We start from the raw sequence: 16,517 nt of genomic DNA, 5'->3' as shown, positions 1-16,517 counted from the left end.
GGACAGTCATGTTGTCTAACTAGAGATTATCAGAAAAAAAGATGTTAAAATGCACACAGCTATATTACCACTTGAAGTTTTTTCGCTATAGCACAAACTGACCATGTATGTATTACATTTTAAGGCGAAGAGGGAATATTACGTAGAAGCTTATTTTCTTACAGTTGTACCTTGAAGAATCGACAGAAATGATCTGTGGACTTGGTTTAGCAAGATGGGTAAAGTTTCTAGATAATTATTCCTGGAAGCAAAGTTTATTCCACATACTGTTCTCCTAAATCATAAACTTAACGCTCGAATTAATGCAAGAAGAAAAGTCATAACAAAAATGAAAAGGCGGCGGCAGTATAATGTGCAGAAATAGATTTCTGTCAAATCCTAAAAGGAGGGCATGCTTCCTTTAGCTACAGTATGTGAGAGCGCTCAACAGTTGTCAGCATTACTGCTTTCATTTCCCAGTGGATGAGGGCTGCTGTACCCATTCAGCCCCAGCAACCTCAGCATGCTATGTGCTGCATTTTAAGGACGCCACCTGAAGATCAACCTGATGGTACATGTCAGGTAAACATCTTGGGAACAATGGTTTCTACTTTCTGATGCTTTCTACAGTCTAGTGCATGCGACTCACAGTGAGGTCATGCTGATTCCCCTACAGTCCTAGAGAATTTCAAAAGTAATAGCATGTTGCTTTCTCCTTTCAAGTTCATTGTAAAATTCCCATTAACTTCAGTAGGAGTACAGTTCACTCTGAACACTTCAAAGTGTTCCAAGGCACTTGAAACATTCAAAATAGTGACATAATAAAACAATGTTTTCCAGCCATTTTCTTCAATTTACCTTTTCGTTACTTCAGTCACCTACAGCTTTGTGAATAAGGGTTCTTGTGGGTTTTCAACTTCTGGGGCTTTTTTCAATAGCAAAGATGAAAAAAAAATCAGGAGACAAGACATTTTAAGCTTTTACTGTTCATCTCTTACCTATGCTGTGAAAAGCAAGCTGCTTCTTTTGGTTTTGCTTTCCTGCTTCTTCAGTGAGTTCAGTAGTAAGAGTCAGAGCATCCACATACAGTTAAAGAATCGTATTTCAGATGTTTTGCACTTACCTCATTCGATAATGGAGCTGGTGTGATGTTTTTTCATCTATCTTGAAGACCTGGTTTGGTGCATACCAGAGTCTTTTGTTTTCATCATACAGGGCAAAGAGATTATGGCACAGAGGAGATATAGCTGTCAGAGAAAAGTAAACAAATGTATGAATTGCATGGCTACAATACATATGTGTGTCCCAATAATACAAATGCGTAAATATCTGATCTTGCAAAATAGACCATGAACAGAAACTGATACTAGGATTAGTTTAAAACAAACATTAGAAAGTTATTGTTAAAGTGGAACTGCAAACTGCACATTGGTTCACTCAAACAGATTTATCATGTATTAAACAGTGTATCATTTAAGCTACTTCTAACATTAAACTTACTCTGAAATCCTGATTTTGCCAAAGGTCTGAACTTAAGAGGAAACGATTTAAAAATCTCCACTTTTTCCAGACGACAGAAACGGGTGTTTTAACAAAACGACTCAAGTGATACCACAACTTTGTTGTCAGTTTTATTTTATTAATAAATTTTATTCCCCTAGTTGAAAAAGAAGGTTTTAATGAAACAATGAAAATCCCCTTCTCACTAGCAAACAAGCAGAATCTTTCCATTCTTTGCTAGTTCAACAGAGGGGTTTCCAATGAAGAACAGACTTTGAATTGTATGTCTAGGCCGACCTGCTTTAACCTTTGTATTTACATCATCCCAAAGGAAAACAGACCATGGTATGTTTACAGGTCTACCCTTGTTGTAATCCTTGCTTTGGTTTCCTGCTCCACAGGAGGCAGTACCTTTTTGCAAAAGCAGCCAAGTAGTTCTGCTGCAGAAAGCACTGTAGCATGTGCTTAAGTGTCTTTCTGAAATTAGGCCAAGTGCAGAGCACTTTGTTGGGGTCCTGTGGAATTCAGTGAAACTCTATATTGTGAATTGGGTAGAGACAGCAGAAGGGAAGAAGAGAAGTCAAGGGAATAAAAACAGCTTAATTGCAAAGTTCACAGAAGGTGGTGTTGGGCAGCCGTTGCCTTCTGCCAGTCAACAAGCAGTACAGAAATGCCATCGATTGTTTAACATTCAAGTTGTGATTTACAGCAGAGACCAGCATCACAGGCCTGCTGAAACAGGTAAGACTTTTGTACTTCACTGCCATGTGCTGTGGACTTAGTGAAAAGCAAGAGAAGGCAGAAAAAAGTTCCTTTAAGGAAAGCTCACTTTAAGTAATTTCTTCAAAGGTTCTGAACTTCCAACAGAAATTACTGGGTGCAGCTGCACAGTGTGCGGGTTCACACCCATACAAACAGTAGAAGTTCACAGCTCTTCCATGCTGACAGAAATATGTGGAGTGTCAGTACTCCTCATTTTCATTAAAACTATTCAAAAACAACATGAGTACTTATTTGATGAGGTTTGTCCTGCAGATTCCCATCATTCCTGCCTTTCCAATGGAAAGGAAGCAATTAGGTAAAATGAACTAAAAGGTACTCAATGTCACAGGCATCAAGACGACACAGGAAAAGAAAATATTTTAAAGCTGCAGGAAAGCTAAAGCCCAGTTTGTCCATTTAGACAGCCAGATTCACCACTCCCACATCAGCTGAGTAATAGTGTTCTGTGAAGCTTGGGAAACACAAACTCGGGATCAGGGCAGGAAAGAACTGTAGCATCATAAATAGAAAAGCACACTGGTTTCATGAGGCTCAAACACAGATTAAATCCACTAATTCCAGTAGAATTACATATATGTTCAAACATTTTGCTGAGCCAAGGACCACAGTAACAAAGCAAGGACTTTTCATCATACGCTGACGTGTTACCACAATGGTGTGCAGTTCAGGTGATCTTAACTGTTGAATAACTCTGCAAAGGGGTGTCAAATAACAGAAACCTAAAAGCGGAAAGTAGCAAATAGGTTTTGGGTTTGGTTTTGTTTTTTTCATGAGCCCTCTCCAAAAATTTTTATAACATAGGACAGATCCTGACAGGTTTACCAACTCCTGTGCAAAGTAAAAGCCACTTTGTGTTAACTTATTTGTATATGGCGTCTCCTTTTAAAAGAAACATAATCACCTCACCCAAATTAAAGAATTAGTACCTGTATCTGCCAGAAACCACGGTGGGAGATCGTCACTTTAGGTGAACCTCAAGACAGTCTCTGCCACCATTTCTTCCATTCCAAGCAGTTTAAGAACTGCGCAAACAGACCCTTGGCAAAAGTTTCCATCCTAGACTATATAACACGCACATTTCTTCTACAAACATTGACTTACATGCAGAGAAGGATGCATCACTTTCGATACTGTCAGGCCTTGCCACTGAGAACTTAACATAAAATCCAAATACTCACAACACCTCTTGGCAGCTATAATGCACAGCTCCTCCGAGGTAAACTCGCCACTGGTGTAACAAATGGGATTTTTATCTTGCACGTATAGAAGTATTTCTAAACCCTGATGCTGAGCTTCCAGGTTTACTTCACTCTTCTTTGTGCTCCTCATTTTTGCACAGAAAGCCATGGCCTTGCAATCTTCCTTTACATTTAGATACTGAAAGTGGAGGAAAAATAGTTAAGGAAAACGTGAAGCAGAGTTTGAGTATTTATCAGAACACAAATCCATTGCTGATGAGGCTGCTGTACACTATGATGGGCTAGGCACAGCGCATCTCAGAGTCTTCACACTGGGAACCTGATTACTGAAAATCAGGTCCCCCTTTCACAAACAAGGGGAGAAGTGAAAAAAGAAATGTCAATATTTATTCTGTTTCTGGTAACTCTGTTCCAAATAATTCCCTTCTGTTCTGGTGGTTCCACAACTATTCTAGGAGGTTTCTCTTTTGACTGTAAAGCAGGAATAACTTTCACATCCTTAAGCACCTAACTGGCTGAAAAACAATACTTGAGGCTTGGTAATATAAACAGTACAATTTATATTTCCTTAAAATGAAAAAAAAGGTAGCTTCTATTTTTACTGTCTCCTTAACAGCTAAATATTTTTGATAGTTTTCTCCCCTCTCACCCTTTGTTTTTTAAACATCTGATACTTGATGTGTCATGATGAAAAGAGCTTTACTGGAGAGTTAGGTTTTTATTATTACTTCTCTCTCTCTCCAGAAGGAAAAAGTAGCATTAAGTAGGTTTAATCCAATAGCTTTTAGACTGCCAAGAATGCATACAAGACAGCTCTGACTCGAAAGAAAATGCATGTTGCATTTTATACCCAGTGCTTAATAGAAAGAGCAGAAAGGAAATAGAAGAACACACACTCCAGGTATTACAGGGTCTGTGTTCCACGTTTTACTACGCCTTTGCTCAATTAATAACAAAAACCCAAACCACCAATTCTACAGTTTATGAAATCAATCCTCCCACCGAAAAACAAACAAACAAAACCAAACCTCAAAAGCCAACACACCTGCATTTATGTGACTGTCTGATCCTCCACACAACTGAAATGGATTATCTTCACACTTTCCAAAAGCAACTTGACTCTGGCTGGAAAAAAAAAAATAATATTGTCAAGAATGGCTTTGTACAGTTTGAGGCACAAAATATATGGCCTGGCTGATAAAATGCCACTTGAAATCCAAGGGAATCTTTCATTTAATGTAACTGAGATCCAGACCTAGTCTCAGCCAAAGACAGTCATAGCAAGTGTCTAGGAATCTATGTAAGTCTACTGATTTCTTTTGACTCTTTGGATGCCCTGACTGAGATGCAAACAAAAAACAGGGGAAAGCCTTCATTATTCATTGGGGTTTTTTTCCTATTTTCAGAGCATTAACCATCAGTTTAGTGTTGCACTCACTGCAACCTTTAGCTGTGACACCAAAGAAGCTTTCTTTTCTTTGCTCTACTTCCTTTGTGGCTTTTGAAGTCACTTCATTCTTCACATTTTTAACTTCATATTGCTAATTCCAATTCTTCCCTAGTCTCTACTGTGTCTTCCCCTTCAAATGATTGTGGTTTTTTTCTTTATTTTAGTCTCCTTTGCCCTATGAAAAGTGCAGAGCCTTGGGTGGGATGCAGAGAATAAGGAAGCTACTCAAGGGAGCATCACTGCAAGGGTTGTATTTCTGTCAGAGGAACCTTGTTCACAAGGAGCACAGCCCATGTCTTCAGTGTCTTCAAGCAGCACAGGCACCTTTCCAGGAGCCTACACGGGGGGGTGGGGGGGGTGTTAAGCCTTATCTAAGGCTTAAAAACACCACAAACCACCTCAGTATTCTGGGGCTGGTTTGCAAAACTAGTCCCACCCAAAGTTAGAGGTTATCCTCATCACCTGAAGCAAACCAGCAAAATAACAATACCATCTTTTTTTTCTTTTACTGGCAGGCATGACAGTGCCTCTATTTAAAGCACTATCTAATACCAGGCACGGCTGTTAAAATCAACGAGATGCTACAGGAATACTTAAGAAGCAGGTGGGGAAAGAGTGGGGATTGTTAAGAAATCTGTCCTGATTGGTAAGAAGTCCTGATGGTAGAGCATGGAGCATCAGTGAAAGTGCTGGCATGCTTGAAAGGCATGGGTGATGTTTCCTTCCAAGGGCAGACAGGCTGCTCCTCTCCTAAGGAATGGGAATAAGCCAGATGGGGAAGGAGTCTGGACTCCTTGAAGAGAGGAAGGATGTGGGACTCTCTTCTGCATCTGCAGAGAGACTCCTGTGCTCTGGCCCTGGTCCCGCGTCACTGTCCACAAGCCACGGCTCCATGCTCTCAAGGGAAAACTATTCCACTTGCTTCTCCTGGCATAGTCACTAACGAAGAGCAATGGCAAACTAAATGTGACAAAATGTGCCTGATCTAAACCTGACAGTACTGCTGGTTTGGTAAACATCACCCATTACTCATCTGAGGGTGAAAGACTCCTCCATTTGTATTCTCCATCCCCACCTTTTTCTCTTCTCTGCTATCTCTGCCAAAACATACTTGAACTAAATGTGTATTGGTTTCACTGCAACAGCATTAGGCCTTAATCTGATATAACAGACTTCGATGAATATTGATTTACAAGCCTTACACTTAGACAGGAGAAAAGTCTGACACTGCTGCACAAGCTTCCCTTGTGCTTGGGAAGTGCCCAGCAAATGTGATAAAATAGAAAAAAACCCACATTTAACAGCACAGCACACATTTACAATTAAATTGAATGTTCCTTCCATCCGTGCCACTTTAATGCTAAATCTGAGTTTCCAGACACATTCCTCCAGCAGTAATATGGGGAAGAAGTAATTGAGAGCATGACTACTGCAACATGCAGACAAGCCAGTAATTATTTCTGCACAGGACCATAAAAATTAAACACAAAAGGCTAAAGATATTAGCTTTAATCTAATTGAAAACACTCTCTTTTAAACATTTTACATGGCAGGGGGGTTGGAACCAGATGATCTTTAATGTCCCTTCCAACTCAAACTGTTCTATGAAACTCAATATATTTTAATGTCTGTGTGGGCATAACAGTAAAAAGATCGTCCAGATGTTTTAAAATGTGAAGGGAAATATAAAACCATTGCCTTCTTGCAGATTCATAAATCAAAATTGTTGCTTTTCAACATAAGTTCTTTGGGTTTGCTTAGTAGTTTGTCCTTTTGTTTCTAATCGCAGCAGCAATTCCCAGAATACAAAAAGCCTTAAGCGCTTCATTTACAATACACTTCAGGGGATGAACCAAACAAACCAACATCCAATCTCTAACTTAATATTTACAAACAGGTTTTCCAGATATTCCCATGCTCAATGTCAGGAATTCACCTTTTTAAAAATGCATCTTAATCTTCCAAAAAGCATCCTTTGAACAAGACACATTCCTGCTCTCTCTTAACAGTAGCATCTCTTACCAGTCCTACACATTAATATTACATACATACAGGTGATGGCACCCAGTGCCAGCCGGGCCAGCACTACGGCAGCCCTTCGCTCCTCCAGACCCGGCTGCCTGCCAGCACATACAGGCAGCCATGGGACTGTCCCCTCTGCAAGGCTCACCCCAGTCCCATGTGCATGACCCAGAGCTCCCCATGGCCATTACATTCAGTCTCTTGCAATCTTAGGCATCATGTTACACAGCCCTCATGCTTCATCTCAGAAATCTGAAGGGGATATTTATCCTTTGCCACTTACAAGGTTTCAGAGCCTCAGCAGACCATTGTTTTGTGTATCTTCTGCAGATTATCTCCCTTGCTCATATTTCCCTGATGAACTTATAGACACCAGCTGGATCCCTTCTCAGGTTGCACTTTGCTTGGCTTGTGCCATGTTCCACTGGTCTCTTCCTGCACAAGCTCCACTTTCCCCTGCTCATTCTTGCAGCACTTCCCAACACTTTACCCATCCTCCTTGAGCAGCACGGCTCCAGGGGACTTAGCATCGGATGACAGGGATACTGCTGGGAGTAGTCTGACTGACAAGACAGAATCTGCACTTTTCAGAGTGTGTTTTTCTTCTCATGGGGGAAACAAGTCTTTTGCAATGCATGCTGCAAAACATTTCGGGGAAGGTTGGATGGCTTTACTCAAGATACCACTTGGTATCTTCACCTCAAAAGCTGCTGCATTATAGCTTCTCAAGCACTCCCCAGAGCAAAGGGTTTCTCTGGCCATTTAAAATCCTGACCAACATATACACACATACCTGCCACCTTCTGTATTTCATTCACAGAGTAACTTCGCTGGCTGTCAGGGTGAACAAATCCCCAGCCCGGTGCACTGCCAGCAGAGGGGGACAATGACTCATTCTTCATGCAAGGTTAACAACCACAAAATCAGTGATTTTGGGTGCACACAGGCACAAAAACAAAACCATGCACCCACAATTGCCTAAACTCATATCTAATTTCTTTGGACAAGGTCAATGAACAGATCTGGAGCCCACAGAAAGTATTTTTTTCTCATACACTGATGAAGCTCCCGCAAAATTTTGGTATCAGAAAGATGAAAAGTTAAAAAATAGGGAGAGGAAAATCTAAAGACAGGTTGTTCAAAATTAGTTCGTTTCTGGTTGGCTATTAAACTATTCATACTTAATTAAATACCTGGAAGAGAATAATAGTTGGTAAAAATTCAGGTTCCTGCCTATGACTTGCCACAGACAAGATTACCTTAGTAAAAGCAGAACGGTTCAAGCCCAATAGTCCCAACGTTTCTAAGGAAAAAAACCCTACAAATGTACAACACTATTAAATGACCCCTTTAAACTTTTGCATGCCTCAAAAATCAAACAAAGAAAAGGCAAAGGCATAAATTAAATACTTTAGAAACAACTGCAAATCTTCCTTGAACCAGAAAGAAGTTAAGCCACTATTGTGGAAGGAGAAGCCTGGGAAAGCCAGCCTGGCTCTGAAGCCTCCTGTGAAGCTGGAACATCTGCACCCGGTCTGCCAAGAGTCCCCCTCTAAAAAAAAAAAAAACAAACCCAAAACACAAAAAGAGCTTCACTTGAATAAGGAAACAGAGGATAAAACTGTCAGCTGGGAGATACTTCAAGACATCTGATACCAACAGAAACTGGCTACAAGCGCTAATGGGCATTTTTAAGAAAACTTCTCACCCAAGTTGAAACAAGGCGATGGATGTCACACAGCTTAGGCTCCCCATATAAGTAGACAAAGGGTTTGTTGAGTTTTTACCCCAACTCAGTTTTCTCGCTGTCACTGGGACACACTTAATTTTCTCCCAGCAGAACTGCTGCAATTCCCAGAAGAAAGGCACTGCGACGTGGAGGAGATGCAAGCAGAGCTGCTGTGCCTGCCAGGAGAAATGCCCTCAGCTCCCCTGAAAGGTGCTGCCCATGCCCGCTGGACCCCCGAGACCCAGCACCCTTTGTTTTGCACTCATAAAACATTTTAATGGACCACTGAAAACTACGAAACCCAAAGGTTTTGAGAAGGAACTCCCCAGCACACATCCATGCTTATCCTGAGGTAAACCTGTGCACTCAGACCTGCTTGGATTTAAAATGCAAGTTTTGCCTCCAGCTCATTATGGGGAGTTCTGACAGGAAAACAAGACTCCAGCTGGTGCTGCTGACCTCCTGCGCCAACCCTGCTACACCACTGCCTGTGCTGTCCATGCTTCCACCATAAACAAAGATCATGAAAGCAAAATGCAAAGATGGAAGGTCTATTCTGGGGGCAAAAGTCCCTAAAATGTGAGGAGAGGAAAATCCCAGATAAAATCTGACCAAACCAGAAGTCAGTTCGAAGCACCATTTGCAAGCTCTTCCTCTTTTTTCCCCCTTCAGCCAATTCAGTTTCTGGTTTCATGACTGTGACAGAGCCAGGGGATGTTTATGATTGCTTATGGCAAGAAAGTAACAGGCTTTCCTTAAGCCTGCAGGGCATGGCATTTTTGTAGTATTCATAGTTTATGTCAGCCCAGAAGTTCTCTATTAGTATTATTTTTTTCAACATACTAGTAAAGAAACTTGTCACAGCCCATTCAGCATGGTACATGCATCTAATCTAGCATAACCTATCAGAGACTCATTTAAAATAAAACCAAACACTCTCCTTCATAAATTTTAACAAGAGAAAATGACAGGAATGATACGACAGCAAGGAGTGAAGCAGCAGTTAAAATCCCAGTTTACCAAAGGAGCTATTGAACCGCTGACCAAGACCCTCCTACAGCAGCCCTGGGAAGACACAACCTACCACCACAGCAGGCAAAGACTGGACCAGCCTCGATTAACTAAAGCTCACTGGAGAGAAAAAGATAAAAACTTTTCATTAGAGTAGAACATGACCATACACAGAGCTCCTTCAGGTCTAAAACTGTTGTCCAAGTAAATCTGAGGACAGCAAAAAGCTCAGCGCTTCCCTCTCTACTGCCTACAGTGCCCATGTCATCTTCTGACCTGTGGATCTGCTCATAAAATCAGTGAGCTAACTGCTGCTAACTCAGCTCTTGACACTCCCATTCGTTAATAACTAATACTTTGGGATTAAATGTAATAACTACTATCAGTGCTCTTTTCTGGGGATGTTTCTTTCCGAGTCATATTGAAGAAAAAAGCTTTTAAAGTATTATTCCTGGAAATTCAAGAACACAAATGCTACAGGACAGAACGAGGCTGCTTTTTAAATTGTATTTGGGTGTTTTCTGTGTGTATGCAATACTTCATCACCTTTATGTATGTGATCACATGCTATTTTTTTCCACAGGACTCTGTCACTGAATGTACAATTTAGTATTCATCTATTTTATTCTTTTATTCAGACTGATCTCACCACATGCTGTTTACCTTTGCCCCAAAACCAGAATTACTAATTCCCCTTGGGTTTTTCTATAGTATTCATTCTGCGATATGACTGATCTATGTTGTAAAACTTTGTTTTAAAAATTGGGCTGAGAGTGCATGTAATGGAAATTTTCAGCAAGAATAGTTAGGTGCAGCGAAGTTCTTCAGAACTGAAAAACAGGGTGTATATGATCAGGTATGTCAGCCAGCCTTCATCACTCGCACGCTTATATTAACAGATGTTATATATTTCCATTTTTAGCAATCTAACTGAAAAGCAGAGGAGGCAGACTCCTGTTGCGTTCACTTACTGACTGCTTCAGACCAAACCCAACGCTTTACAAACCCACTCAATTCATTGTCACACTACAAGAACTAACCATGCTTGTTTCCTGTGCTTTTCCACTGCAATTTTAGCTACTTCTCTGAATTTTGTGACGTCACCTATGTGGGAAGAAGTTTTTCAGCTTGCTCTGAAAGCTGCGTGTTAATCTACCACCTTTACTGTCCCACCTGTAACGGCTGTTGCAGATGCGTCAGCATGCATACAAACACAGTCACACTGTTCTTTCTTACCTAATCTTTCCAGCCTGACTGATGTTCCTTTGGATATGGATTGGGCTTCTACAGCAACCAACAATTTTTATAGCTTGTTTCTAAACTGTAAATGTGTACCTAATTCTTTGTCATCCACAATTTCTGGTATAGTAACAACTTTAAATCATACAATTCTTGAGAAGCTTACTAGCTGTTACTATATCCTTGTATAGTCCATACTAACCACTTTTCAGCTAAAACCGTATCAATTTCCTTGGAGGCAAACTTATTTACACATCAAGCTTCAAGCCGTGGAAACGTACCAAACAATTACATGATTGTTATGTAATTACCATGTAGCTAATACTCCAAAGCCTATTACATGCAAAATAGATGAAACTTCTTCCCCCCCCCCCCCCCCCCCCCACAAGCCAACCATTTGAAAAAGAGCTTTATTACTAAGACTGATGCTAATAGGACTGAAGGGAGATTCCACCCTTAAACAGATTTACACGGACAATCTGGTTTTATTCCTGCCTGGGACACAGCATTAATGATCCTTTTCTTTCCTGTATGCTCTCCTCCACACCACTCACCTATGGTCCCCAACCTGACCCTGCGCTAGCACACAGCTAGCAGTTTGCACCTTTCAGATGTGATGCAAGTTTGCTGGCAAAGACCCACGTCATCTTCCCAGCAATGAAGCACATCTTCAGGAAACGCGGCCTCTTCCTGGTGGCACTGCACTGATTTAAGGGGTTTCCTGAAGTTCAGTTCAGATGTGTGGAAAAATCTTCAGGAAAATCAGTCAGTGTGGTAAAGACGTCCAAATCCACGTTCTCTTGAAAGAGAAAGTCTTAAGGGTGTGCAGAGCTTGCTCTTTCTGGGCTTACCTGGCAAGTGATCCTTGTCAGGTCACTAGAACTGAATGTGGCAAGACTACGCACGTGCTCTTTGTGCCCCAGTTCAAAGCTAAAACTTCAGTGAAAGCTAACAGAATGTGCCTCACAACTGGGGCAGGCAGAGAGCACTGCTGATACACAGTAACTCTTTCAACTCACGAGTCTTTGGTTGTATGCCCAAGCCCAAAGTCAGCACAGCTCTAAGGACTACAAGGAGGTGCTGAACCCCAGGGAACGGCTCTGCCTCTTCCAAGGGAGGAAAACACACTAGTCACTGCACAGATCCATCAGAAAGACAAAGGTGGAAATGAACACAGAACAGAAGAAAAACCACTACAAGACATACAGCATTCTCTGCTGACTGGAAGACTATAGTGGGCTAACATCATCACACAAGTCACTGTGCCGTGCACATATGTGGCAAGAGCAGCTGTCTGGCCAGGATGGTGCTGGGGTTTAGAAGCACAAGGGGGATTCATTGCCCACCACTGTGACAGGATTTCTGCAAACTTCAACACTTACTTTCCTCCTTCACAAAACAACCTAGTAATTCAGGGTCCCTTTGCTCCTTGCATATTTAGGAACTACCAGCAGGTTTCCTAAGCAGGAAAAGCCAGCAGGAGAAGGTGAAGCACTTTCATCATCCACATCTTCCAGATGAAGGTCTAACTGCAGAACAACTCCCCTCTTTAACTGGACTGCAGCAAGAGAGGTCTCTTTGTCCTGCTCTCCCAAGCCTTAAATCTCAGAGATGTCACCATGCTGAAATGTTTTATGAAGGAACCTAACATTTGGGGACTCACTATGCATGTACAGGCTCTCCTCCACGTCCTCCTCACAAGCCCAGTCTTTTATAAGCCACGGTCCATCCCATCTCTACCTTATCCACTTAACTGATTTCATTTGCTCAGCAGTCTGTACACGCAGAGAAGAGAAAACCCCAGGTCCTAGACGTGCCATTCTGGCACCACACTGTTCCACACTCAGCAAGCTTCAGCTGGGTAATTACTCAGACTGAGTGTACCTGGGAGGGGGCTGGTTGTACTCCCCTGTTGCAAAACAGGTACAGTGATCATCTCCACAATCCACTGGTGCTCCTCAACAATGGAATCCTACATTTGACTCGCTTTTAAGGAAAAAACAACCTTAGGTTTATTATGACAGCACCCGGATTTCCGATCATGTCTTAGATCTTTAGTAAGAAACAAACCAAAACAAACAAGTAGCTGATGTCTAGCCAATACTGATGAGACAGCAGAAGAAACACTATCAGCGTGTCTCTTCTGCAAATGAATAGAAGAATAGGATAAATTCAATTACTTGCCCACTTACCCAGCAAATCAGCGCCAGCATTGATAACTAGACTGGGTCTCCTACATCCCACTCTGCAGCCTCTAACATGACAGAATTAGAAACAACAGTTCCTCCAAATACCAACAGCCTGAGTAGGCAGACTTCACACGCTACAGCTTTCTAGTTTGAGAGTATGTAAAACGTGCGAAGGGGCTGGGACATCTTGGTGACCACAGAGCTGCTGCAAAGCTCCCCTCCTCCAAGACTCACTGGCTGTTCACAGACCACTCTAGTAAGGCTCCCCACCAGCACAGCAACCACACACGGTCATTTCCCCTGTTTTCAGCCCTGTACCCACTTCCTTGAGAGCAGCTACAGATGTTCTTAACCTTTTTCATTTTCAAATTGTATCACAAAATGGAGGCTCTTGTCCCAGTTCTCTCCACCCCCTGCTTCCTCCTCCCCAGAGCTGGGCAGCACTAACTGCACAGGCTGCACATTACGATGGTGACAGCAAAGAGGGACTGCAAGCATGCCTCATGTCCCTCCCTCTGTCCCCCGTCAGCATCCACCACACGCATGGAGGTCACCTGGCCTCTGAAGAGGAACAGGTGAGAGAGGAGGCTCTGCTACTGCAAGATTTCTTTACCCCAGAGGAGGAACTTGCACAGCATCATCCTGCAATGGGGCTGAGCTGCCCAGAAGCAGTGCTGGCACCCTGAGGAGCAGGAATTACTGATGGCAAGGAGCAACTTCAAGCTGACCATCGCAGTCCTCAGAAGAACAAACTGAAACACTGGCAACTCCTTGCATTCTATCTGGTTTAAAAATAAGTGTCACTTACTTGTTGCCAAACGCACTTAAATCACTTATAAGGGCCTTAAAAGAGTTCTACCAATGTGGTCAACATCTACTCTGCATATGGCAAGATACCTGAATCCCCTAGACTGCTTTACTCACAAAGATTTCTGGTAGTTTCATGCTTCCTGTGGCGGCTTTGCACTTTGGTAAGTGTTTTTTGATGGTTTGCCTTTTTTTTTCTTTTTAATGTGGTGAGAAGATATTGTTAAAGTTCACTCCTAAGGGCTCACCATTTAAAACAAGACATAAACAAAAGCAAACAAAACTTTACCAGTTATCTTTGCTTCTCTGTTCAGAGCAAACCACCAACAAAGACATCCCCTAACTGACAAACATTCTTTCTATAAAATAGTTACAAACCCATACAATTTCATAGCAAACTCTGAATTTGCTACTGACAGCAAGAGCAATTTCATCTTCAGTGTCCCTTACCCCTCTCTCTGTGTTCTCTGCTCATCTTTAGTAAGTTAAAATCACACTACTGTAATGCTGGTAGCCCCAGCTGGAACACTGCATGCAATTCTGGTTGGAGAAGGTACAGCCAGATGGCACAAAACAGTCTCAGGTTTAAAGATAGTGTCTCAAATAAAGCCCTTTCTGCTAGGCACTATATATACATGGCTCCAATGCAACAAAGTAAAAAGCTGAGATTTGAAGTGCAGAAATCTCCTTAAACCAGCAGGAGCTCTAGTAGTAGCAGAGGAAGTGCTAACTGTAGCTGCATGGTCCTGTAAGTCATAAAAACTCTGTAAGGGGCATTGCACACAGTAAAACAGAACAAGAACAGGGCAACATGAAAAAATTCCAATGGGATTTCAGATCTAAGCACAGATCACCTCTGGTCTTACAGACAGGGTAATCCAATTCAGCAAAAAACTCTGAGGTACAGCCTTACATACAGCTACCAAACAAAAGTCACCAAACAAGTCACCAAAGTCTTCATCCTCCAAACACCTCCAGTAGCAGAGGCAGCACACCTTTCTTTCAGTTAGTTCAACCTAACTGCACAGATCAGCGTGTGGCTATGCTGCAATCAAAACAACAACTGAAACCAAGAAAGAAAAACATGCATCATCAACAACGAAGAACTTTTAGGTGGCACCTCTGCCCTTCAGTGAGAATCCAATTCCTGCAAAACCTGCCACCTGGCAGAGCGAAACTCAGCAATAGGAAGAAACAGAGCTTAGCTTCAGTTTTTCTCTCACCCTCCTTCCTCCCGGTATCTGCATAAGGGAGGAATATGGCAACACCAACTAACCACTAGCACTCACACAGTGTTCCTTCACTGAGGACTCAAGGGAACTCCAGCTGGTCTGTCTACACAGTGTGTAGCCCTACTACCAGCAAAAAAAAAAAAAAAGCTCAACTCCTGACTGCACTTTCATGTCTAGAAAGCTAGAAGCGCTAGACCAAAAAGCAGCATCACCTCTTAAGCGGCATTATGATTTCTGCTACATCATGCAAACCACCACTTAGATTTGAAAACGGCTTGTAGCTCTCCTCTGTATGACTGTAAGCAGAGCAACACCAGCTTTCCCTGCCCATCCCACTGGCCAGCCCACCCCACTGCACATTGTCACACATCATGCAGGCTACCAGAGCACCCTGGACAGTGAGCTACCAATACCTCCATCTAGGGGGAAACTGCTCCTTCATATCAACAGATCATTTTTCATTGCTTGTGAGATAATTTCTATTCAGATTTTTCTTGCCAAAGAGTTAGCAAATGTTGCCGTGGAAAGCCACAGCCATCTAAGACCAATTTACAGAAAGACATGAGCTCCACAGTAGCTATGCCAATGCCATCCAGAACGTTGAAAATCCAATACACTGGCTAGGAAACTAATGGAGAGTTAGTCAAGGTAACATTTCAACCTTGTCTTACTATACCTATTAACTAGTGTATTTTGAAGAATCTTTTGCTTTCTGATATACTGGGCTTCATTCTTCTCACTACAGCATATGGCAGTCACCATGTTTGGAAATAAAAGGTGTACTACTGTGCTCAGTAGTGCTAAAACAGTTGACAAATAGAGGGTAAATGTTCTAATGATGGCAGATGTGGCTAGGAGGAGCTATTATTTAAAAACTGAAGGCATTCAGGTTAATGCTCCAATAAACAGTAAGGCAAAAAAAATATATAAAAATCTGTATCTAGCCACATAGGTATACAAGAGACATGCTCAATGGAGAGTGAATAGTATGGTGTTTTCCGACCCAAAAAGTTCCCATATTGGACGACACTGGTTCGCTGTGTCTAGAAAAAATGTTCTAAGCTTCAAACAGCAGGAAGAGAGTGACTAGCTTAGCATTTCATGCTCTAAAACCAGCCAACACAAGGAAAAGTCCTCTGACAGTCCCACCTCTGCCTCCATGCATGACGCCTGGGGACAAGACCAATATGCCTGCACAAGACAGCTGCATGCTCACAGAAGATCTACTCACCAAACTGTGAGGACCACAAAGTGGCTCAAACTTGCTTTCAGACCTCTCCTGAAAAGCAAAGGCTGGATGTAGAGGTCAGGATACATATGAGTAGGTGGGTTTCAGAATAGGAATGGTCTCTGCAGATAGTTCACCATCACTTTAGC

General features: G+C 42.1%; 1 protein-coding gene across 4 annotated transcripts in view; it reads right to left on the bottom strand.

Annotated features, from left to right (window-relative positions):
• Positions 1-16,517, bottom strand: part of JAK1 (Janus kinase 1) — a 62,625-nt gene that overhangs the window by 26,090 nt on the left and 20,018 nt on the right. For 2 of the 4 annotated variants that reach the window (XM_056355689.1, XM_056355692.1), the window contains exons 2-4: positions 4,507-4,586; positions 3,441-3,639; positions 1,103-1,226 (exon numbers count right to left, since the gene is read on the bottom strand). In XM_056355689.1, the coding sequence (XP_056211664.1) occupies positions 1,103-1,226; positions 3,441-3,639; positions 4,507-4,512 (329 nt within the window). In that variant the 5' untranslated portion in view covers positions 4,513-4,586. Of the gene's footprint in view, positions 1-1,102; positions 1,227-3,440; positions 3,640-4,506; positions 4,587-13,104; positions 13,174-16,517 lie in introns of those variants that run through there. The other 2 variants (XM_056355690.1, XM_056355691.1) reach the window with 2 other exon arrangements.

The sequence above is a fragment of the Falco biarmicus genome, chromosome 11, assembly GCF_023638135.1.
Source record: "Falco biarmicus isolate bFalBia1 chromosome 11, bFalBia1.pri, whole genome shotgun sequence".
NCBI lineage: Eukaryota > Metazoa > Chordata > Aves > Falconiformes > Falconidae > Falco > Falco biarmicus.
The sequence above is the reverse complement of the archived record's forward strand: the minus strand, read 5'-3'. Positions and strand labels throughout refer to the sequence as shown.